This window comes from Physella acuta, unplaced genomic scaffold (genome assembly GCF_028476545.2).
Source record: "Physella acuta isolate Inbredline_101_S28 unplaced genomic scaffold, ASM2847654v3 ptg000275l, whole genome shotgun sequence".
Lineage (NCBI taxonomy): Eukaryota > Metazoa > Mollusca > Gastropoda > Physidae > Physella > Physella acuta.
Window position 1 is genome coordinate 569,135 of NW_026731794.1, and position 24,203 is coordinate 593,337.

The 24,203-nt window shown below is 47.5% G+C and overlaps 2 protein-coding genes across 3 annotated transcripts; one reads left to right on the plus strand and one right to left on the minus strand.

The window, feature by feature from the left end:
• Nucleotides 1-1,416: 1,416 nt before the first annotated feature.
• On the minus strand, nucleotides 1,417-6,310 carry LOC131939351 (uncharacterized). Its single transcript, XM_059297631.1, has 5 exons — nucleotides 6,234-6,310; nucleotides 5,721-5,877; nucleotides 4,345-4,468; nucleotides 2,471-2,610; nucleotides 1,417-1,659 (listed from the first exon to the last, which is right to left on the minus strand). Exons 2-5 carry the CDS (start codon nucleotides 5,861-5,863, stop codon nucleotides 1,494-1,496), a joined length of 573 nt encoding a protein of 190 aa, XP_059153614.1. The 5' UTR covers nucleotides 5,864-5,877; nucleotides 6,234-6,310; the 3' UTR covers nucleotides 1,417-1,493.
• A 2,447-nt stretch (nucleotides 6,311-8,757) lies between these two features.
• LOC131939323 (solute carrier organic anion transporter family member 2B1-like) lies at nucleotides 8,758-22,558 on the plus strand. 2 transcript variants are annotated; one of them, XM_059297549.1, is made up of 17 exons: nucleotides 8,758-9,121; nucleotides 9,782-10,027; nucleotides 10,200-10,313; nucleotides 10,635-10,741; nucleotides 11,017-11,143; nucleotides 11,382-11,520; nucleotides 14,103-14,189; nucleotides 14,426-14,666; nucleotides 15,148-15,261; nucleotides 16,070-16,245; nucleotides 16,573-16,737; nucleotides 17,265-17,451; nucleotides 18,348-18,474; nucleotides 18,650-18,819; nucleotides 20,210-20,271; nucleotides 20,587-20,686; nucleotides 21,314-22,558. In XM_059297549.1, exons 1-17 carry the CDS (start codon nucleotides 9,002-9,004, stop codon nucleotides 21,468-21,470), a joined length of 2,439 nt encoding a protein of 812 aa, XP_059153532.1. In that variant the 5' UTR covers nucleotides 8,758-9,001; the 3' UTR covers nucleotides 21,471-22,558. The 2 variants fall into 2 exon arrangements, with proteins under 2 accessions (XP_059153532.1, XP_059153533.1); XM_059297550.1 differs by having other exon boundaries at nucleotides 9,785-10,027.
• The last annotated feature ends 1,645 nt before the right edge of the window (nucleotides 22,559-24,203 follow it).

A 24,203-nucleotide genomic window follows, 5' to 3' on the forward strand; every position in this document is an offset into this window, starting at 1 on the left:
AATTTTTAAAGTACTAATAATATTGCGCACTATTATACGCGTTTTTATTCGGCGTTTGCTTGGTGAGCAATGTTTTTTTTATGAGATTCTATTCTATTTTTAAAAGTTTAAGTATTTACAATGGATTAAAAATCATAACTATATCCCCAGTTACCATCCCCTGTTGTTTTATATAAGAATATTCGAGAAAGTTTAGGGGAGATCACTACCGGTTTATTTATGGGTATACTCAAGTTTTAATCAAATATTTAACTTATTTAATTGAATATCCATTTTGAAGATACCAAATATAAAGACCAAAACTGATTTAGGACATGAATAAACAGTTTCATAATATTTGGCAACGCATGTAATGGTTAATTGAAGTGTAATATAATTTATATATATTTTGCAATTTTTTTGCCTAGATGTCACCACAGCTAAATGTTGTCATCTGAACGTCACCCAGCTAAATGTTGTCATCTGAACGTCACCCAGCTAAATGTTGTCATCTGAATGTCACCCAGCTAAATGTTGTCATCTCTATATCACCCCGGCTAAATGTTGTCATCTGAACGTCACCCAGCTAAATGTTGTCATCTGAATGTCACCCAGCTAAATGTTGTCATCTGAATGTCACCCAGCTAAATGTTGTCATCTGAACGTCACCCAGCTAAATGTTGTCATCTGAATGTCACCCAGCTAAATGTTGTCATCTGAACGTCACCCAGCTAAATGTTGTCATCTGAATGTCACCCAGCTAAATGTTGTCATCTGAATGTCACCCAGCTAAATGTTGTCATCTGAATGTCACCCAGCTAAATGTTGTCATCTGAATGTCACCCAGCTAAATGTTGTCATCTGAATGTCACCCAGCTAAATGTTGTCATCTGAATGTCACCCAGCTAAATGTTGTCATCTGAATGTCACCCAGCTAAATGTTGTCATCTGAATGTCACCCAGCTAAATGTTGTCATCTGAATGTCACCCAGCTAAATGTTGTCATCTGAATGTCACCCAGCTAAATGTTGTCATCTGAATGTCACCCAGCTAAATGTTGTCATCTGAATGTCACCCAGCTAAATGTTGTCATCTGAACGTCACCCAGCTAAATGTTGTCATCTGAATGTCACCCAGCTAAATGTTGTCATCTCTATATCACCCCGGCTAAATGTTGTCACCTGTCATAAACTTGTTTACTTGTTTATTCTGAAATGCATGAGCAAAAAGTAGACAAATACACACACACACACACGCACGCACACACATACATTTACACACGCACGCACATATTCACACACGCACACACACACGCGCGCGCATTCACACCCGCACGCACACACACACGCGCGCGCATTCACACACGCACACACACATACCAGCTTAATAATTTAAACTGAAGAAAATTATGAGTTTTAAAACAAGAAATACCTTTTTTAATGAACCCAATTTTTTTGTATTTCTTTATTATAAACAGTTGACTATTTAATCATTGATTCCCCCCACCCAAAGCTTTAACGAATGTAATGCCTGTCGCAACGATGCAGAGAATACGTTTTTGATTCTTGAGGTACACGCGGGAGGAAGTTGTAATGCAAATGTTTCTGGTTACTAGACCATCTTTGCTGGTAGCTTACGGGGGACGAATGGCGCCACAATTTGTGATACATAACATGAGCACTGAGGAGAAACATTGTGATACATAACATGAGCACTGAGGAGAAACATTGTGATACATAACATGAGCACTGAGGAGAAACATTGTGATACATAACATGAGCACTGAGGAGAAACATTGTGATACATAACATGAGCACTGAGGAGAAACATTGTGATACATAATACATAACATGAGCACTGAGGAGAAACATTGTGATACATAACATGAGCAGTGAGGAGAAACATTGTGATACATAACATAAGCACTGAGGAGAAACATTGTGATACATAACATGATAACTGAGGAGAAACATTGTGATACATAATACATAACATAAGCACTGAGGAGAAACATTGTGATACATAACATGAACAGTGAGGAGAAAAATTGTGATACATAACATGAACAGTGAGGAGAAACATTGTGATACATAACATGAACAGTGAGGAGAAACATTGTAATACATAACATGAGGACTGAGGAGAAACATTGTGATACATAACATAAGCACTGAGGAGAAACATTGTGATACATAACATAAGCACTGAGGAGAAACGATAGAGACGTTCAAGTCAACAGCTATACATCTAGTTTTAGAGGTTAGGCCGCCCGCCTAGATCTAGATATCTACATTCGAATAGAAAATATACATTGACATGCGTTTGAATAAATTGCTATTGAAAGAACAATGCCGCAATTTTAGCGACGTTGAATAATTTATAATGACAATGTTGACATGTTGGGTTGAGCTCACCGAATCACAGATGATCAAGAAAAAACAACAACACTAAGAAAAACAAACAAACGAATAAATAAGGAGTAAGATGGTACCATCCGGTAGGTGGCGGCAGTTGTCCTGACAGAATGTTAGCGTAGCCTGGCCCCAGCAGACCCGACCTACTCGAGACCTTCCGGTTGCCGCCCACATCGTCAAACAACAACTTCTTCACGTTGTAGTTCTGTTCGGCCATCTGGGGAGTGGTGACACAGGGGGTACGGTGACACAGGGGGTACGGTGACACAGGGCATATGGTGGTACAGGGCGTAGGGTGACACAGGGCGTAGGGTGGTACAGGGAGTAGGGTGGTACATGGCGTAGGGTGGTACAGGGCGTAGGGTGGTACAGGGCGTAGGGTGACACATGGCGTAGGGTGGTACAGGGCGTAGGGTGACACATGGCGTAGGGTGGTACAGGGCGTAGGGTGGCATAGGGTGTAGGGTGGTACAGGGCGTAGGGTGGCATAGGGTGTAGGGTGGTACATGGCGTAGGGTGGTACAGGGCGTAGGGTGGTACAGGGCGTAGGGTGACACATGGCGTAGGGTGGTACAGGGCGTAGGGTGACACATGGCGTAGGGTGGTACAGGGCGTAGGGTGACACATGGCGTAGGGTGGTACAGGGCGTAGGGTGACACAGGGCGTAGGGTGGTACAGGGCGTAGGGTGGTACAGGGCGTTAGGTGACACAGGGCGTAGGGTGGTACATGGCGTAGGGTGGTACAGGGCGTAGGGTGGTACAGGGCGTAGGTCGGTACAGGGCGTAGGGTGGTACAGTGTGTAGGGTGACATAGGGCGTAGGGTGACACAGGGCGTAGGGTGGTACAGGGCGTAGGGTGGTACACGGCGTAGGGTGGTACAGGGCGTAGGGTGGTACAGGGCGTAGGGTGACACATGGCGTAGGGTGGTACAGGGCGTAGGGTGACACAGGGCGTAGGGTGGTACAGGGCGTAGGGTGGTACAGGGCGTAGGGTGACACAGGGGGTAGGGTGGTACAGGGGGTAGGGTGGCATAGGGCGTAGAGTGACACAGGGCGTTAGGTGACACAGGGCGTTAGGTGACACAGGGCGTTAGGTGACACAGGGCGTTAGGTGACACAGGGCGTTAGGTGACACAGGGCGTTGGGTGGTACAGGGCGTAGGGTGGTACAGGGCGTAGGGTGGTACAGGGCGTAGGGTGGTACAGGGCGTAGGGTGATACAGGGCGTAGGGTGACACAGGGCGTAGGGTGGTACAGGGCGTAGGGTGGTACAGGGCGTTTGGTGATACAGGGCATTAGGTGACACAGGGCGTAGGGTGACACATGGCGTAGGGTGGTACAGGGCGTAGGGTGACACAGGGCGTAGGGTGACACAGGGCGTAGGGTGGTACAGGGCGTAGGGTGGTACAGGGCGTAGGGTGACACAGGGCGTAGGGTGGTACAGGGCGTAGGGTGGTACAGGGGGTAGGGTGATACAGGGGGTAGGGTGGTACAGGGCGTAGGGTGGTACAGGGCGTAGGGTGGTACAGGGCGTAGGGTGGTACAGGGCGTAGGGTGACACAGGGCGTAGGGTGGTACATGGCGTAGGGTGGTACATGGCGTAGGGTGGTACATGGCGTAGGGTGGTACAGGGGGTAGGGTGGTACATGGCGTAGGGTGGTACATGGCGTAGGGTGGTACAGGGGGTAGGGTGGTACATGGCGTAGGGTGGTACATGGCGTAGGGTGGTACATGGCGTAGGGTGGTACATGGCGTAGGGTGGTACATGGCGTAGGGTGGTACATGGCGTAGGGTGGTACATGGCGTAGGGTGGTACATGGCGTAGGGTGATACAGGGGGTAAGGTAATATTTGGTCTGGGATGGTGTGGGCAATTGTGGTGGCCTTGAGCTGAGGGGGGGGGGGAGCTCAGGGCTTGATGGCAATCACTGGGATGGGGGTGGAGCAACTCACCAGCGTTTCCTGACTGGCCAGGCGTGGAGTTTTGTTGGAGACCATGGTCGGCTTGGTGACCCTCTCGGTGATGTCCTTGATCTTCTCGGCCCGGATCAAGTTGACCAGGATCTCTGGCTTGTGCCTGCCGACACCAGCAGTGGCTTATACAGGTCTCTGTCGGTAGGTCTTTGTCGGTAGGTCTCTGTCGGTAGGTCTCTGTCGGTAGGTCTCTGCTGTAGGTCTCTGGTGTAGGTCTCTGTCGGTAGGTCTCTGGTGTAGGTCTCTGGTGTAGGTCTCTGTCGGTAGGTCTCTGGTGTAGGTCTCTGTCGGTAGGTCTCTGCTGTAGGTCTCTGGTGTAGGTCTCTGTCGGTAGGTCTCTGGTGTAGGTCTCTGTCGGTAGGTCTCTGGTGTAGGTCTCTGTCGGTAGGTCTCTGGTGTAGGTATCTGGTGTAGGTCTCTGTCGGTAGGTCTCTGGTGTAGGTCTCTGTCGGTAGGTCTCTATGTCGGTAGGTCTCTGTCGGTAGGTCTCTGTCGGTAGGTCTCTGTCGGTAGGTCTCTGGTGTAGGTCTCTGTCGGTAGGTCTCTATGTCGGTAGGTCTCTGTCGGTAGGTCTCTGTCGGTAGGTCTCTGGTGTAGGTCTCTATGTCGGTAGGTCTCTGGCTGTTGGTCTCTATATCGGTAGGTCTCTAGTGTAGGTCACTATGTCGGTAGGCCTCTATGTGTAGGTCCATATGAGTATGTATATGTCGGTATGTCTATTTGTGCAGGTCTCTATGTACATACATATGTGTATATATATATATATATATATATATATATATATATATATATATATATATATATATATATATATATATATATATATATATATATATATATATATATATATGTGTGTGTGTGTGTGTGTGTGTGTGTGTGCAGGGGCGAGGGGGGGGGGGGCGGGGGGTGCGGATCGCACCGGGTGACACCATTTAGGGGGGTGACACCAAGGCAAAAAATAGCAAAATATATAGAGAAAAACTTGAGGGGGGGGTGCAAATCGAAAGTTTGAGGGGGGGGGGGGGTGCAAATCGAAAACTTGAGGGGGGGGTGCAAATCGAAAACTTTAAAGTTTGTCCCCGGGAAAGGTCGCATCGCCTCTGGGGGGGGGGGGGGGTGACACCATTAAGTGCCGCACCGGGTGACACCCGACCTCGCTACGCCACTGTGTGTGTGTGTGTATGTGTGTACTTGTTTGTATTTCTCTCTATATATTTTTGTCTGTGTGTAAGTACATGTGTATGCATTTGTGTAAGTTTGTGTATGCACCCGTGTGTATGTCCGTGTGTATGTGCATGTGCCTGTACGTGTGTATGTCTGTGTGTATGTCCGTCTGTATGTTGCCATGTACTCACATATCATTTTCTGAGACGATGGAGCCGGTGGTAAAGAAACGCTCACACTCCGAGATGGAGCGGCTGAGCAACTTGTAGCTGCTGTGTCCAGCCGGCAGGTACCCCCCGGGGAGGCTCTTGGATTGGTGCCGTGCCAAGCTCATGGCTTGCTTCTCTCCTGGGGACAAGACAATCTGGATTGAATGGGGGACAATCTGGATTGAATGGGGGACAAGACAATCTGGATTGAATTTTTCCAACTCTGGCAGGTGTAAAACGGCAAGATTTGTGAAAACCTCAATTTCTATATTTTGCACGATTAGAATATTTTCTCTAGATCCAGATCTACTTCGTATACGAGAAAATAAACCCCCTGCGATAAAGTAAACCCCCTGCGATAAAGTAAACCCCTTGCGATAAAGTAAACCCCCTGCGATAAAGTAAACCCCCTGCGATAAAGTAAACCCCCTGTGAGAAAGTAAACCTCCTGCGATAATCTGACAGTAGCAAACAACCACGCGACACAGTTCAAACCTTCAGTGCCAGTTGTATGGAATCGTGTCCTTTAAACAGATGTCAATCAACACGTTGTGATGTTGGTGTCGCACCTTGTCGCATCAACTTGAGATGTGCAGTACCGGTGCTGAATGGTGCATCTGATCTGTGCAGGTTTCCTATTTCAGCTTGATGCCATCAGTGCCCCTATAGGCTTATCCTATTTCAGCTTGATGCCATCAGTGCCCCTATAGGCTTATCCTATTTCAGCTTGATGCCATCAGTGCCCCTATAGGCTTATCCTATTTCAGCTTGATGCCATCGGTGCCCCTTATGTACTGTTGCCCGCTGTCTAGACTGACTCGGGATGAAAAAATAAATAAACTGACCGTAGTGTCGGGGGCTTTGTGTGGGGCAGTTTCTTCCAGACTTTTTTCTCCAGGGGGGGGGGGGGGGGCGGTCAACATTATTCGGGGGGAGGGACACTAGTAAAAGTGTATGTTAACTGTAAAATCCATCTGGGGGTGGGGGTAGACTTTCTTCGGGGGGGGGGGGCTCCGCCTGGAAGAAACTCTGGTGTGGGGGAAGACGGGAGTTTATATAGCCACCATGACGGGAGCTTAACAGACGGGAGCTTATATGTCGGGAGCTTTTGTTTGACGCGGGTTGACATCATAATGATGGGTACTTTTGTCTGCAGCCTTTTGTGAGGGAACGATACTGACGACATGCCAATAGCGTGACTGAACATTCGAGAACCCGCCGAGATTTGTTCATTTGAAAATGTCAGTGTCACTTCTTGAAACTTTGAACTTTTCAAATCAAACAAACAGAAGCGGCTACTGACACCTAAACTGTCTCAGAAAATCAAGGCCAAAAAACGCATGACACAACACTAACAGGATGAAGACGGTACCATGTTGGCGCTAAACAAACAGCTCAGGAAGTCGAGAGGCTGGCCAGATATTAGCGCATGCGCTAGAGGAGATAACTCCAGATGATGGCGGTTGGAGTGGCATCGTGTTATCTGACACACTCTTGGCATGTCTGGAATGTCAGCGGGAAAAACATCGGAAATAAACAGTGGCCGGCCGTCAGGTCATTCTACACACACAAGCTATAGGGCTGGTAAGTAGGTCATCAACCAGTTCTATGGATCATGCAGGTTTTATTGAGAACTGGTTGGTGACCTACTTACCAGCCCTATAGGGACACCAAGTCAATACACCAAGCAACACAAAATAGGCAATAAAACACAATACAAAATAGGCAATAAAACACGATACAAAATATGCAATAAAACACAATACAAATATGCAATAAAACACAATACAAATATGCAATAAAACACAACACAAAATATGCAATAAAACACAATACAATATAACACTGAAAGCAACAAAAAAAAAAAAAAAACAGCTACAACACAAACTGCCTTGTATGCCTTATTGGAGAGCTTTTAAATATTTTAATTGCACACGATGTAATATGGGAAGGGAAAGAACAAAAGTAGGGGAAATAATCACTCTTAAACAGAGTTCTGTAAACAATAGGCATTATATTCAAAATGAACTAGGTCAATATTTTATTTTACAAATATAATATATAACTTTTTTGAATTACTTTTCACTAAATATTTAAAGTGCAATCAGAATTAATTTATTTTTTTAATAAATGTAAAAAGGTCAGAGCACAAGTAAAATGTATGAACACGGTTTTGGTATGAAATGCTCCATGTAGGAGTACGTGCCCAATGACGTACAAGCGGTAACACTAGCTAACCAAATGTTTATAGGCCTACTCTTGTTAGATACAACTTTTCCGGATGCTTAAAATTTGTATCATTTTAATTCTCTGTAATCCCAAATTTATTTAGGCTCTACCCCTTTAGCCCACCACGCCGATGAAAAAAAAACATCTTTTGAATCATCATTTAATTACACATTTGCATTTTCAGGTGATTTTAAAAAAAATAAAATTGTAATAAGACGTTTTGTATTAGACCCATGTATAAGTAAACCATCTTAAATGGATGAAAGTAAGCTACAAGTAAGAAAGAAGTATTACTATTGTAAATCTGGTTCCATGACAAATGATCTCAGGACAAATGTCCGTGAGATCATTTGTCCGTGAGATATTTTGTCTGAGATCATTTGTCTTGTCACCGTAAATCTGTATCAGTCGTCACAAGCCGATGATGAAAACTGTAATAATAAAGCGAACATGCAAGGCAAACTGACAGTGTACATTACATGTCTTAGGCGAAAAAAAAAAATAAAAAAAAAATTGTCGTGTTAGATATGGAAAATATGGTTGGTGTGTATGGGTGTATGCGTGGGTGAGGGTGGTTGTGGGAAGGGGGTGGGAATTTAGGGGTGGGGGTTGCTATCTAGACTGCATCATAAGTATATTCTGGTTTCGGACCACTAGGTTGGGTGGGGGAGGGGAGGGTGGGACGTTTAGATGTGCATATTTGTGACACTTCGTGACGTCAGTGTCAGTCAACAAAAGTCATAAGACAGACAACTCCAGACGACACGATCGGCTGCTGATAAAACGGCGACTTGCCGCGCGCTGGTCACTAGTACAACTTCACCCCTAGCTGGTTTTAGGGGTCACTACCGGTCTCAAATCTCTCTACCCGGGAGCCGGCCTGTAAAACTGTGTAAAATTAGAATCTGCCCGTGCCGGATATTCTCCCCTACATTTAGTTTCTGGCGTGGACCGATGGCCTGAGCGTCTGCTGCTAGTCGTGTGATTTCTTCCCGCCAAACTCCGGCCGCTCTCTCTCAGACATTGCCCGGGAGATGGTCGTGGACAAGGAGGGGGATCAGCCCCGACACGTGACTGGGAATGGAGGCTTCACGCCCGTGGAGCAGCCGACCAATGGGAAGTCCGGGTCAACTTCTGACGTGGGGGAGACAAAGGTAAAAAAATCGGGAGTGATCTCCCCTAAACATGATTTTTTTTATTTAATCAATTTTTCATTACTTAAACTTTTAAAAATAGAATAGAATATCATAGAAAAAATAATTGCGCACCAAGTGAACAGCAAACAATGTGTGTATAATAGTACGGAACATTATAACCTTATGAATTCATTTGCGTTTTTTGAGAAATCAGTAATAGCTATAGTACTACTTAAGGTCAACGGAAATTATCCAAAATTTGAAAGAAATCAGAGAATTAGATCTTTTACTATTATGCGAAGTTTTGTCTGTCAGAAACAGTACTCAAAATGTAAGCTTTTGAAAAACCGCAAGTAGAATAAGTTAAACTTCCGGTTACCGGAAATCGCTGAAAAGTTGATACAGAACTATAATTTGATCTATATATCTGTAACAGTACTCAAATTATTGTGTCCCCCCCCCCCCCCACACACACACACAGACATACGGACAAAGTTGCAAAACTATGTTTTTCCGACTCAAGGAGGTGTAAAACGTCGAGATTTGTGAAAATCTTCATTCCGATTTTTAGCACGATTACTCCCTCTATACTTCGTGCACAAGAAAGTAAAAAACATTACGTAACAGATGAGGTTTTTTTGTTTTCAATTTGTTTACTTTTGCTGTCTGGTTCATCAGCAGCCTCCAACTGTAACAGACAAGGGCGACAACCAACCAGACAAGGGCGACAACCAACCAGACAAGGGTGACAACCCTCAAGATGACGAAGAAGAAGAAGATGAGGTCATTGATCTCTCCTGCGGCGTGTGGAAGTTGCGCACCAACGCGTTTGGCTCACGTTTTGCCAACCTGTACGTGTTCGCCACCTTCATGGGCGTGTCGGCCTTGTTCTCTACCATGGTCAATAGTGTCGTGCATGTGCAGGTCAGTACAGGTGGGGGGGGGAGGGGTGGGGGGTGAATAGTGTCGTGCATGTCCAGGTCAGTACAAGAAGGGGGGGTGGGGGGGGGTGATCTAATGTCCAGGTCAATAGCAGGGCAGGGGGGGGCACATCGACTCATGTGACCTTGACCGCATTAACCATTGTGTTCACCAGCTGACCTCCATAGAGAAACAGTTCAACATCGACAACTCACAGGCCGGCCTGTTTGATGTGGCGTCACGCGCTGGTCACATGTCCACCATCTTGTTTGCCGGTCACTTTGCCAAGGTGAGTCACTGGAACAACTCCCCACCGTGACCGTCCACCAACACACGTGACCGTCCACCAACACACGTGACCGTCCACCAACACACGTGACCGTCCACCTGTCCACCAACACACGTGACCGTCCACCTGTCCACCAACACACGTGACCGTCCACCTGTCCACCAACACACGTTACCGTCCACCAACACACGTGACCGTCCACCGGTCCACCAACACACGTGACCGTCCACCGGTCCACCAACACACGTGACCGTCCACCGGTCCACCAACACACGTGACCGTCCACCAACACACGTGACCGTCCGTCCATCTCCTCCCCAGACTGTCCACATCCCGCTGACCATCGGGCTGTCTGGAATGTTCCAGGGGGTGCTGCTAGCGACCCCCGCCTACCTGCACTTCGCTGACCCCTACCAGCTGCCCGTACTGTGAGTTTTGTGGACGGTCCAAGCTCCTCGCGTGCTGTTGTGTTTTTGTCTTGGGTTTTATCTGGCTGTATTGATGTTTGGCCTAGTTGTAGTAATATGTGGCTGTTTGACCTAGTTTTAGGGTTGTGTTGCTGTTTGGCCTAGTTTTGGTGTTATGTGGCTGTATTGATGTATGGCCTAGTTTTAGGGTTGTGTTGCTGTTTGGCCTAGTTTTAGTGTTATCTGGCTGTGTTGATGTTTGACCTAGTTTTAGTGCTGTATTGTGTGCCCCACAGGGAACACGCCTCCTACTTCAACCAATCAAATTCCACCAACTACGGGGACCAGGCCAAGTACATGTGTGACGCTAATTACGTCATCAGCAACACCACAGGACATCACCAAAAGAACAGTACGGGCACTGTAAGTTCATGGAGGACTGAAGTAGGACACTTTTTTTATAGACGACAGGTGTAGGACACATAAAGGACATTTGTAGGAGATGTGAAGGACATAGTATGACATATGCTGGACATATGAAGGACATATGCAGGACATGTGTAGGACATAACAGGGACTGTAGTTAGACACAGGTGAGGGGAGAATGAAATGACGTGTAGACAAGCAATGTCTGAAGGTGAGTACTGCTGTCACTCCCCAGACCAACCAGATGGCCTTTATCGTCATCCTCGTGGTGCAGGCCATCAAGGGCATCACAGACACCTTCCATTCGGGCTTCCTGCCTACACTCTACATGGATGACAACATGGTGGACAAGGCCAAGATGAGCATTTTCTTTGGTGGGTGCTCACACTGACCAGCTCACACTGCTCACACTGACCATCTCACACTGACCATCTCACACTGCTCACACTGACCATCTCACACTGACCATCTCACACTGACCATCTCACACTGACCATCTCACACTGACCATCTCACACTGACCATCTGACACTGACCATCTGACCATCTCACACTGACCATCTCACACTGACCATCTCACACTGACCATCTGACACTGACCATCTGACCATCTCACACTGACCATCTCACACTGACCATCTCACACTGACCATCTCACACTGACCATCTCACACTGACCATCTGACCATCTCACACTGACCATCTGACACTGACCATCTGACCATCTCACACTGACCATCTCACACTGACCATCTCACACTGACCATCTGACACTGACCATCTGACCATCTCACACTGACCATCTCACACTGACCATCTCACACTGACCATCTGACACTGACCATCTGACCATCTCACACTGACCATCTCACACTGACCATCTCACACTGACCATCTCACACTGACCATCTCACACTGACCATCTCACACTGACCATCTCACACTGACCATCTCACACTGCTCACACTGACCATCTCACACTGACCATCTCACACTGACCATCTGACACTGACCATCTCACACTGACCATCTCACACTGACCATCTCACACTGACCATCTCACACTGACCATCTGACACTGACCATCTGACCATCTCACACTGACCATCTCACACTGACCATCTCACACTGACCATCTGACACTGACCATCTGACCATCTCACACTGACCATCTCACACTGACCATCTCACACTGACCATCTGACACTGACCATCTGACCATCTCACACTGACCATCTCACACTGACCATCTCACACTGACCATCTCACACTGACCATCTGACACTGACCATCTGACCATCTCACACTGACCATCTGACACTGACCATCTGACCATCTCACACTGACCATCTCACACTGACCATCTCACACTGACCATCTGACACTGACCATCTGACCATCTCACACTGACCATCTCACACTGACCATCTCACACTGACCATCTGACACTGACCATCTGACCATCTCACACTGACCATCTCACACTGACCATCTCACACTGACCATCTCACACTGACCATCTGACACTGACCATCTGACCATCTCACACTGACCATCTCACACTGACCATCTGACACTGACCATCTGACCATCTCACACTGACCATCTCACACTGACCATCTGACACTGACCATCTGACCATCTCACACTGACCATCTCACACTGACCATCTCACACTGACCATCTGACACTGACCATCTGACCATCTCACACTGACCATCTCACACTGACCATCTCACACTGACCATCTGACACTGACCATCTGACCATCTCACACTGACCATCTCACACTGACCATCTCACACTGACCATCTCACACTGACCATCTGACACTGACCATCTGACCATCTCACACTGACCATCTCACACTGACCATCTCACACTGACCATCTGACACTGACCATCTGACCATCTCACACTGACCATCTCACACTGACCATCTCACACTGACCATCTCACACTGACCATCTGACACTGACCATCTGACCATCTCACACTGACCATCTGACACTGACCATCTGACCATCTCACACTGACCATCTCACACTGACCATCTCACACTGACCATCTGACACTGACCATCTGACCATCTCACACTGACCATCTCACACTGACCATCTCACACTGACCATCTGACACTGACCATCTGACCATCTCACACTGACCATCTCACACTGACCATCTCACACTGACCATCTCACACTGACCATCTGACACTGACCATCTGACCATCTCACACTGACCATCTCACACTGACCATCTGACACTGACCATCTGACCATCTCACACTGACCATCTCACACTGACCATCTGACACTGACCATCTGACCATCTCACACTGACCATCTCACACTGACCATCTCACACTGACCATCTGACACTGACCATCTGACCATCTCACACTGACCATCTCACACTGACCATCTCACACTGACCATCTGACACTGACCATCTGACCATCTCACACTGACCATCTCACACTGACCATCTCACACTGACCATCTCACACTGACCATCTGACACTGACCATCTGACCATCTCACACTGACCTTCTCACTACAGACACTGTCTACCATCATAAAACTTTGCTACCATCATAACTGTATTGACTACCATCATAAAACTTTACTGTTCTACCATCATAAAACTTTATTGTTCTTCCATCATAAAACTTTACTGTTCTACCATCATAAAACTTTACTTTTCTACCATCATAAAACTTTACAGTTATACCATCATAAAACTTTACTGTTCTACCGTCTATCATAAAACTTTACTGTTCTACCATCATAAAACTTTACTGTTCTACCATCATAAATCTTTACAGTTCTACCATCATAAAACTTTACTGTTCTACCATCATAAAACTTTACTGTTCTACCATCCAATAAAAAAAAATTACTGTTCTACTGATGTCATGTACCCCCCCCCCCCCCCCGGGCCCGCCTCTCCCCAGGTATCCAACACATCATCACCGACCTGGCCAGCCCCATCGGCCGACAGATTAACGGCATCATGACGGAGATCCCGATTGACCTGAAGGGTGAGTTTTTTCTTTTTCTCCTGGGTTCTCATCTACACACACACACATACACACACACTTCCTGTCTCTGACCCCACTCCCCCACACCCTGTCCTCTGTCTAGACGTGTGGGGTTGGGTGGGGGTAAAAGGGTTTAGGAACACGGTCAAAATGTTCCGTCACGTAGTGTACCACCCCCCCCCCCCACGTGACACCCCACCCTGGCAAGGTTAAAGGTCACGACTGTCTATGTTCAGAGACCGACATGGACCCTAAAGATGGCCGTTTTATCGCCGCCTGGTGGTTGGCCTTCCTGGTGTTCGGGGCCTGTCTGTTCCTCGTCTCCTTCCCCATCCTGCTGTTCCCCAAGAAGTTGGTCTCACGCAGGAGGCAGAGGGAGGCGCTGGAGAGGGCCCGAGTGACGTATGCGGGAGGGCACGTGGAGGAGGAGGTCGTCCAGCCAATCTCCAGTCAGCTGAGTGTGGAGGACACGCTAAGGTTAGTGCTAGCACATGACCCACACATGACACACACATGTGACACACACACGACACACACGTCACACACACACAACACACACACACAACACACACACAACACACACACACGACACACACATGAGACACACGTCACACACGTCACACACGTCACACACGCACATGACACACACACGATACACACACGACCCACACACACGACCCATACCTGACCCCACACACCTGTCCCACACACGACACACACATGACCCACACACGACCCAGAAATGACCCACACACTACACACATATGACCCACACACATGACCCACACACGATACACACACGACCCACACACACGACCCATACCTGACCCCACACAACCACACCTGACCCCCCACACACACACACGACACACACAACACACACACGACACACACATGACCCACACCTGACCCCACACAACCACACCACCATGTTAAGTGCCGCTCTCCCCACGAGCAGAAAGTCCAGCATCGTGACCACTGGCATCTCAGGCGGGGTCAAGCACCGACTCAGTGTCTCCGGTCCCTCAAGGAAAGGAAGTCTGGCATCCACGGGTCAACCAGCCAGCAGAAGGTCAGTCCTTGACATTGAACATCTTTTTCTTTCAAACTAGACATCAATAGTAAGGTGTTCAATCAAGATTTTTGTTTCAACAAACTTTCCTGTGTCGTGGTACGGACCAACCTACTGACCAACCTACTGACCAACCCACTGACCAACCTACAGGCCAACCTACAGACCAACCTACTGACCAACCTACTGACCAACCTACTGACTAACCTACTGACCAACCAACTGACCAACCAATCGACCAACTTACTTACCAACCAACTGACCAACCAACTGACCAACCAACTGACCAACCTACTTACCAACCTACTGACTAACCTACTGACCAACCAACTGACCAACCAATCGACCAACTTACTTACCAACCAACTGACCAACCTAACGACCAACCTACTGACCAACCAACTGACCAACCAACTGACCAACCTACTGACCAACCTACTGACCAACCCACTGACCAACCTACAGACCAACCTACTGACCAACCTACAGACCAACCTACTGACCAACCTACTGACCAACCTACTGACCAACCTACTGACCAACCTACTGACCAACCAACTGACCAACCAATCGACCAACTTACTTACCAACCAACTGACCAACCTAACGACCAACCTACTGACCAACCTACTGACCAACCAACTGACCAACCTACTGACCAACCTACTGACCAACCCACTGACCAACCTACAGACCAACCTACTGACCAACCTACTGACCAACCTACTGACCAACCTACTGACCAACCTACTGACCAACCTACTGATCAACCTACTGACCAACCTACTGATCAACCTACTGACCACAGGCCCAGCATGTTCCCGCCCATCCTGGCGCCCACAGAACGGAAGGTCAGCCTGACCGGAGACATGGTGTTTGAGCAGACGATCAAAGCTGCACCCAGACGTGCACCGGAAGCTGCGGCTGGTAAAGGTCAAGGTCGTTCAGGCAGAAGAAAGGGCAACCTGAAGACAATGGTCAAAGGTCAGTTAACGGTTTCTCAGACAGACAGACAGACAGACAGACAGACAGACAGACGTCGAGACATCACCACTAGACAGACATTTTAAACATTTCAACGGGCCATTTAATGTTAATCCTAATTAAAAAACCCAATTAACATTTTAATGATCTCAAGAACGCTCACGAATGGTTTAGATTGATCCATACACTCAAATCTCGAGGGGGGAGTGGAAGGGGGGATGCTTGACCAGACGAGCCAGTCTTCTAAGACCAACATCCATCTGAAAGTCATCTAGTGCTACTGTAGCCACAAGTCACGAGTAAAACCGGAAGTGTTTGTATCCTCAGATTTCCCACAAGCCCTGCTGCGCATGCTCAAGATGCCAGCCTACCTGCTGCTGCTGATCGACATCGCCATCGTGTCCATCCCCATGTCTGGCACCTCCATCTTCAGGAGCACCTACATGGCCAACCAGTACAACGTGCCCATGTCCACTGTCACACTGGCCTCAGGTACTCTACTCCACCTGCTCAGGCAGGCCACCTCCAGCCGGATGTACATACGTAGACACATACACAGATACAAACATACATAAATACATACATACACAGATACATACACAGATACATACACAGATACATACACAGATACATACACAGATACATACACAGATACATACACAGATACATACACAGATACATACACAGATACATACACAGATACATACACAGATACATACACAGACACATACATTGATAAAAACATAGATAGATACGCATATAGATTTGCATATAATAATCTCTAGATCCCTATAGGGTACATGAAACCAAAGATCATTGAGACAGATGAAGTAGAGTTTACTACTTTCACACCACGTGAGTCACTTGTATAGCCAACAGCCATTCTTTTCTCACATTTGAGACAGGTACTCATTAGTGCTGGGTAGACTCAGCACCTGCTGTCCCCTGTCCTCTACCGCCCTCTATCCCCCCCCCCCCCAACTGTCCCCCCCTACAGTGGACTGACTCTCTACCTTCAGGGATCTCGTCTGCCGTGGGTCACGTGATCGGGACCCTGGCCAGTTCCTGGGTGGCGAGCAAGGTCCACACACGGATGGGCCTGCTGTACATCGTCATGAGCAGCTACCTGTTCACGCTGGTCATCACCCCGCTCTATCTGGTCTTTGGCTGCAGTAATGACGTGGTGTATGGGGAGACTGGCGAGTAGTGAGTACAGGCACCTCAACATACACACCCTTGACAATCATGTACCACACACCTGTACCACACACCTGTACCACACGCCTGTACCACACACCTGTACCACACACCTGTACCACACGCCTGTACCACACACCTGTACCACACGCCTGTACCACACGCCTGTACCACACACCTGTACCACACGCCTGTACCACACACCTGTACCACACACCTGTACCACACGCCTGTACCACACACCTGTACCACACACCTGTACCACACGCCTGTACCACACACCTGTACCACACACCTGTACCACACATCTGTACCACACACCTGTACCACACACCTGTACCACACACCTGTACCACACACCTGTACCACACACCTGTACCACACACCTGTACCACACACCTGTACCACACACCTGTACCACACACCTGTACCACACACCTGTACCACACACCTGTACCACACACACACACCTGTACCACACACCTGTACCACACACACCTGTACCACACACCTGTACCACACACCTGTACCACACACCTGTACCACACACCTGTACCACACACCTGTACCACACACCTGTACCACACACCTGTACCACACACCTGTACCACACACACACCTGTACCACACACCTGTACCACACACACCTGTACCACACACCTGTACCACACACCTGTACCACACACCTGTACCACACACCTGTACCACACACCTGTACCACACACCTGTACCACACACTTGTACCACACACCTGCACCACACACCTGTACCACACACCTGTACCACACACTTGTACCACACACTTGTACCACACACCTGTACCACACACACCTGTACCACACACCTGTACCACACACCTGTACCACACACTTGTACCACACACCTGTACCTACTCCCTGCTACAGCGGCAGGCCTGTGAACCTGACGGACGCCTGTGACTGCGAGAACGCCAAGGTGCTCATCTCCTGTGGTGACGACGGCAACAACTACCTGTCGCCCTGCCACGCAGGTTGTACAGGCATGGACGGCAAGGTCAGGGCGACTGTGTGTGTGTGTGGGGGGGACAGTGTGTGGGGGACAGTGTGTGTGGGTAGTATCCAGTGATTTGTGTGTGTGTGTGTGTGATTCTCTCACGTGTCCCAGTAATAGTTTTTACAATGTCCATTCATTTATTTCTGAAACAAAACAACTTGTCCCCCCCGTCCAGATCTTCACCGAGTGCTCCCTGTTGACCAACCTGACCCTTGGGAACAAGGTGACCCCCGGGCTGTGTGACACGGACTGTCACACCAACTTCATCATCTACGTCTTCCTACACGGCCTACAGAACATCGCCAGCTCACTCGCCTCCATACCACGCCGTCTGCTCATTCTCAGGTCAGTCACCCCACCCCCCCCCCCCATACCCCGTCATTCTCAGGTCAGTCACCCCCCATACCACGTCATTCTCAGGTCAGTCACCCCCCATATCCCGTCATTCTCAGGTCAGTCACCCCCCCCCCATCCCGTCATTCTCAGGTCAGTCACCCCCCCCCCATACCCCGTCATTCTCAGGTCAGTCACCCCCCATACCCCGTCATTCTCAGGTCAGTCACCCCCCCCCATCCCGTCATTCTCAGGTCAGTCACCCCCCCATATCCCGTCATTCTCAGGTCAGTCACCCCCCTCCCCATACCCCGTCATTCTCAGGTCAGTCACCCCCCTCCCCATACCCCGTCATTCTCAGGTCAGTCACCCCCCCCCCATACCCCGTCATTCTCAGGTCAGTCACCCCCCCCCCCCCCATACCCCGTCATTCTCAGGTCAGTCACCCCCCCCCCATACCCCGTCATTCTCAGGTCAGTCACCCCCCCCCCCCCCCATACCCCGTCATTCTCAGGTCAGTCACCCCCCCATATCCCGTCATTCTCAGGTCAGTCACCCCCCTTCATACCCCGTCATTCTCAGGTCAGTCACCCCCCCATATCCCGTCATTCTCAGGTCAGTCACCCCCCCCCCCCCCCATCCCGTCATTCTCAGGTCAGTCACCCCCCCATATCCCGTCATTCTCAGGTCAGTCACCCCCCTCCCCATACCCCGTCATTCTCAGGTCAGTCACCCCCCTCCCCATACCCCGTCATTCTCAGGTCAGTCACCCCCCCCCCATACCCCGTCATTCTCAGGTCAGTCACCCCCCCCCCATACCCCGTCATTCTCAGGTCAGTCACCCCCCCCCCCCCATACCCCGTCATTCTCAGGTCAGTCACCCCCCCCCCATACCCCGTCATTCTCAGGTCAGTCACCCCCCCATATCCCGTCATTCTCAGGTCAGTCACCCCCCCCCATACCCCGTCATTCTCAGGTCAGTCACCCCCCCCCCCCCCCCATACCCCGCCATTCTCAGGTCAGTCACCCCCCCATATCCCGTCATTCTCAGGTCAGTCACCCCCCCCCATACCCCGTCATTCTCAGGTCAGTCACCCCCCCCCCCATACCCCGTCATTCTCAGGTCAGTCACCCCCCCCCCCCATACCCCGTCATTCTCAGGTCAGTCACCCCCCCCCATACCCCGTCATTCTCAGGTCAGTCACCCCCCCCCATACCCCGTCGTCTGCTCATTCTCAGGTCAGTCACCCCCCCCCCCATACCCCGCCATTCTCAGGTCAGTCACCCCCTCCATACCCCGTCATTCTCAGGTCAGTCACCCTACCCTACCCTACCATAACCTTAGCCTTGACCCCCTGCCGTAACGAGTTGACCTCTGACCCCCAGTATTTCTCTCCCCTAGGATGGTGGACCCGAGGGACAGAGCCTTCGCTACCAGCATCTTCGTCTTCTTCTCCAGTCTCAGTAAGTTGTGTACAAAGTACATCTTGTGTACACACTCAGTACAAGTTGCGTACACACTCAGTGCATCTCGTGTACACACTCAGTACATCTTGTGTACACACTCTGTACATATTGTGTACACACCCAGTACATGTTGTGTAGCCTGTGCACGATGTATATGTTAGTGCATGCTGTACTTGCATAGACACACACACAGACACTCACATCAACACACACCTAGACTAAAAGAGTGCAGTGGTTTGGTGTATGCCGTCAAGGTCATCTGACCAATGTGTCTGTTGTAATCTAACGAAAACCTTGACCTTGACCTTCTAGTGGCCATCCCGTCCCCCAACCTGTTTGGCAAGGTCATGGACGACACGTGTAGGGTGTGGGACGGTCGGTTCTGTGCTCTCTATGACAGGGATAAAGTCAGGTCAGTAGTGGTCATCTTAGTGGTCATCTTACTGGTCATCTAACTGGTCATCTAACTGGTCATCTTAATGGTCATCTTACTGGTCATCTTACTGGTCATCTTAATGGTCATCTTACTGGTCGTCTTAGTGGTCATCTTACTGGTCATCTTACTGGTCATCTTACTGGTCATCTAACTGGTCATCTTACTGGTCATCTTAATGGTCATCTAACTGGTCATCTTAATGGTCATCTTACTGGTCATCTTACTGGTCATCTTAATGGTCATCTTAATGGTCATCTTACTGGTCATCTTACTGGTCATCTTACTGGTCATCTTACTGGTCATCTTACTGGTCATCTTACTGGTCATCTTAATGGTCATCTAACTGGTCATCTTAATGGTCATCTTACTGGTCATCTTACTGGTCATCTTAATGGTCATCTTACTGGTCATCTTACTGGTCATCTTACTGGTCATCTTACTGGTCATGTCATCTAACTGGTCATCTTACTGGTCATCTTACTGGTCATCTTACTGGTCATCTAACTGGTCATCTTACTGGTCGTCTTACTGGTCATCTAACTGGTCATCTTACTGATGAGGTCTATAATACAAACCCACCCCCTCCCCCCACCTGTTTTGCAGGTATTTCCTGTCTGGCATCGACATAGGTGTGCACGGTGTGGTACAGATCACCTACCTCATCATGTTGGGCCTCTTCAAGTGGGAGGAGTGGAAGATGAGGCGTCAAGCCAAGAGGGGGCAGGGCACGGTGGACGCTGAGATGACCGAGAAGACTTAGATCTCAAGACTGTTCCTGTGTGTGTGTTCGTGTGTGTGTGTGTGTTTGTGTGTGTTGCTGTGTGTTAGTTCGTGTGTTTATTGATATGTATGTCAGTTCTCATGTGTAATGTGTGTGAGAGCTGTACTGTATGTGTGTTTGTGAGAATGACATACTGTCCACAGCAAGAAGCTGTACCCACTGAACACGTGACCTTGGTGTGTTCGTTTATGTCTGCAGTATTCAGGTGTCAGGTTTGAAACATCTGATGTAAAAATAAAGCCATTCATTATTCTTGAAATAATATTGTTGATTGAAGAGAAAAGAAGTTGTAAATAGATGACGTCATCTTTATGCTCACTCAGAATTTGATGAAAGATTTGATCACACGTACAAGCTGTATGGGACGGAGTGGTCAGATGATAGAGCGTACGAGTCCCTGAGTCTATCCAGTTCTAATGGGTACCTGACTCTCGTTTAGGAAAGCAAAGGCTGGCCTGGAGATGATCCCACTAAATAAATGAACTCTACTTCATCTACCCATAGATCGGCAGGTCCGAAACTTAAGCTGTGGGTACCTGCATATTTTTGTACACGCTAGACATGACTATACTTGATAATGTGTCTGCTAATTTTCACTGACTTGTTTTTTTTAAAAAATATATTTGTGATTGGACTGATTTTTATGTCACTGTAAAAACTACTGCAACCAGTAGCTCGAAGAGGATTGTTATTGATATTACCCCGTTTATATAATCGATACATTGTACCACACTAGTTCTAGCGTCGACACATTGTATTGTACTATTTACAGCATGGATACTATTTATTTATAAGTTTGTATAATCGATACTCCAGTAATGTACTCGTGTGATGTAACTGGTTTACAATACTCAGTTGAAGTCAAATTCTGTTGTTTGTGATATCTATTCTACAACATTCAGTCTAAGTCAAATTCTGTTGTTTGTGATATATGTTCTACAACATTCAGTTAGTCATAATGTTGTTTGTGATATATGTTCTACAACATTCAGTTAGTCATATAATGTTGTTTGTGATATATGTTCTACAAAATTGAACACTTCGCTCTTGAAAGACTTTCGACGTCAATAAAAAAATTTGACATTTTTCACTTGAATTTGTTTTTTTCTGCTGTATTGTGTCTTCTGTATTGTAAATGTTCTTTGGGCGATACTTCCCAGTGGGAATAATTTAATTGTGGACACATGCAAACAATAAAATATATAAAATATGAAGAATATTTTGTTTACAGAATTATCGAGAATATTGAACCTATTTTTTTTGTTAAATTGAAAGTACAGAATTTAAAAAAGGCCAATATCACGGATAAAACCAAAAGTGTTTAGTTATAGTCTCTGTGAATGAAACAAAAAGTTTAGTTAAAGTGTCTGTGAGAAAACAACGAAGATCACATTTCACCACAATTTTTTAAAGAAACGGCTGTGTAAACTGTAGCCAGGGCAGATCCTGGCCGGGACCGCTATAAATAAAATGTGATGCGGATTTCCTGTTCGAGACCCATTTGTCTAAATAAGTTTGTTTTTAATTTTAGTGTTATAAAGTTAACTGCTTGGTGGTTATATAGTGGTGGTCTAGTGGTGGTCTAGCTGTAGTATGGTGGTGATATAGTGGGGAGATGGTGGTGATATAGTGGGGAGATGGTGGTGATATAGTGGGGAGATGGTGGTGATATAGTGGGGAGATGGTGGTGATATAGTGGGGAGATGGTGGTGATATAGTGGGGAGATGGTGGTACTATGATGGTCTCAAGCGCTGGACATTGGGCAGGCACACGATGATGAATTGAGAATTTTTTTCTCTTCCCCGTTGTGCCCGCTCGACCTGTAGATTTCCCCGTGTGTAAGACAAATGGCCGACATTGAAAAGGCCGACTGGACAAAAGGCCGACAAAAAAAGCAGACTGGACATAAAGTCGACAGACTATAAGGCAGCTAGCCAAAAGGCCGACAGACCATATGGCCGACAAACATATAACTACTTATATCGCTAAATATGTGTTACCACATAGCTCCTCTCTAGTCGAAGAACAAATTCAAAGGCCGCTGGCGTTATCGCCCACATGCAACAAGACGGAAAGTTCTAGAGAAGAGACGATGCTAGTTGCTATCTTTATAAGGTGAGCAATAGGGTCCAAGCGACTGCAGATTACGGGAGTGTCTTAAACGCAAAGGATCAACACCTAAATATTGCGAAATTCGGTCACTGCTGTCTTTCATAACTGCTTATTGTTTCTTTACAAATCGATGGCCTACTTGAACCTCGAGATGAGCAGTTGAAAAGTTTTGTTAGTAATGGAAATATCTACTATTTGAAGTGACTGTTAACTTATTTTAGTTATAAAATGTAATAACATTGAAATACATTCGAATGTAAAAACAAGTTAATTAAAAAGTCTAGTGACAATTTTAGCGCAATTTCCTTATGTTATCTAAAAATAGCTCTGTCGTAGCGTAAATCAAGAGCAGGGTTAGTAAAACCATTGGTTAGTTATTAAAACGTTTTTTATTAAATAAACCTAACTACTAACTAAACTAAGCAAATTGAAATCAAGAGCAGGGTTATTAAAACCATTGGTTAGTTGAACTTGATTATCAACATGATAATCATTAAGATGATAGATCTCTACTTCCGGCATGTATATACAACCACACCACACGCGTCATCACGTTCAATAGATGCGTCATCGCGTTCCATGGCTGCGCCATCACGTTC

Bases quoted from the DNA above. Each gene is read 5' to 3' on its own strand.
- LOC131939323 (XM_059297549.1), top strand. From the start codon at position 9,002: ATGGTCGTGGACAAGGAGGGGGATCAGCCCCGACACGTGACTGGGAAT. The intron at 9,122-9,781 runs GTAAAAAAATCG...CTGGTTCATCAG, and splicing joins CTGACGTGGGGGAGACAAAG to CAGCCTCCAACTGTAACAGA. The intron at 10,314-10,634 runs GTGAGTCACTGG...TCTCCTCCCCAG, and splicing joins TTGCCGGTCACTTTGCCAAG to ACTGTCCACATCCCGCTGAC.
- LOC131939351 (XM_059297631.1), bottom strand. From the start codon at position 5,863: ATGAGCTTGGCACGGCACCAATCCAAGAGCCTCCCCGGGGGGTACCTG. The intron at 4,469-5,720 runs GTGAGTACATGG...TGGTGTCGGCAG, and splicing joins ATCGTCTCAGAAAATGATAT to GCACAAGCCAGAGATCCTGG. The intron at 1,660-2,470 runs GTACCATCTTAC...GTTTCTCCTCAG, and splicing joins CTGCCGCCACCTACCGGATG to TGCTCATGTTATGTATCACA.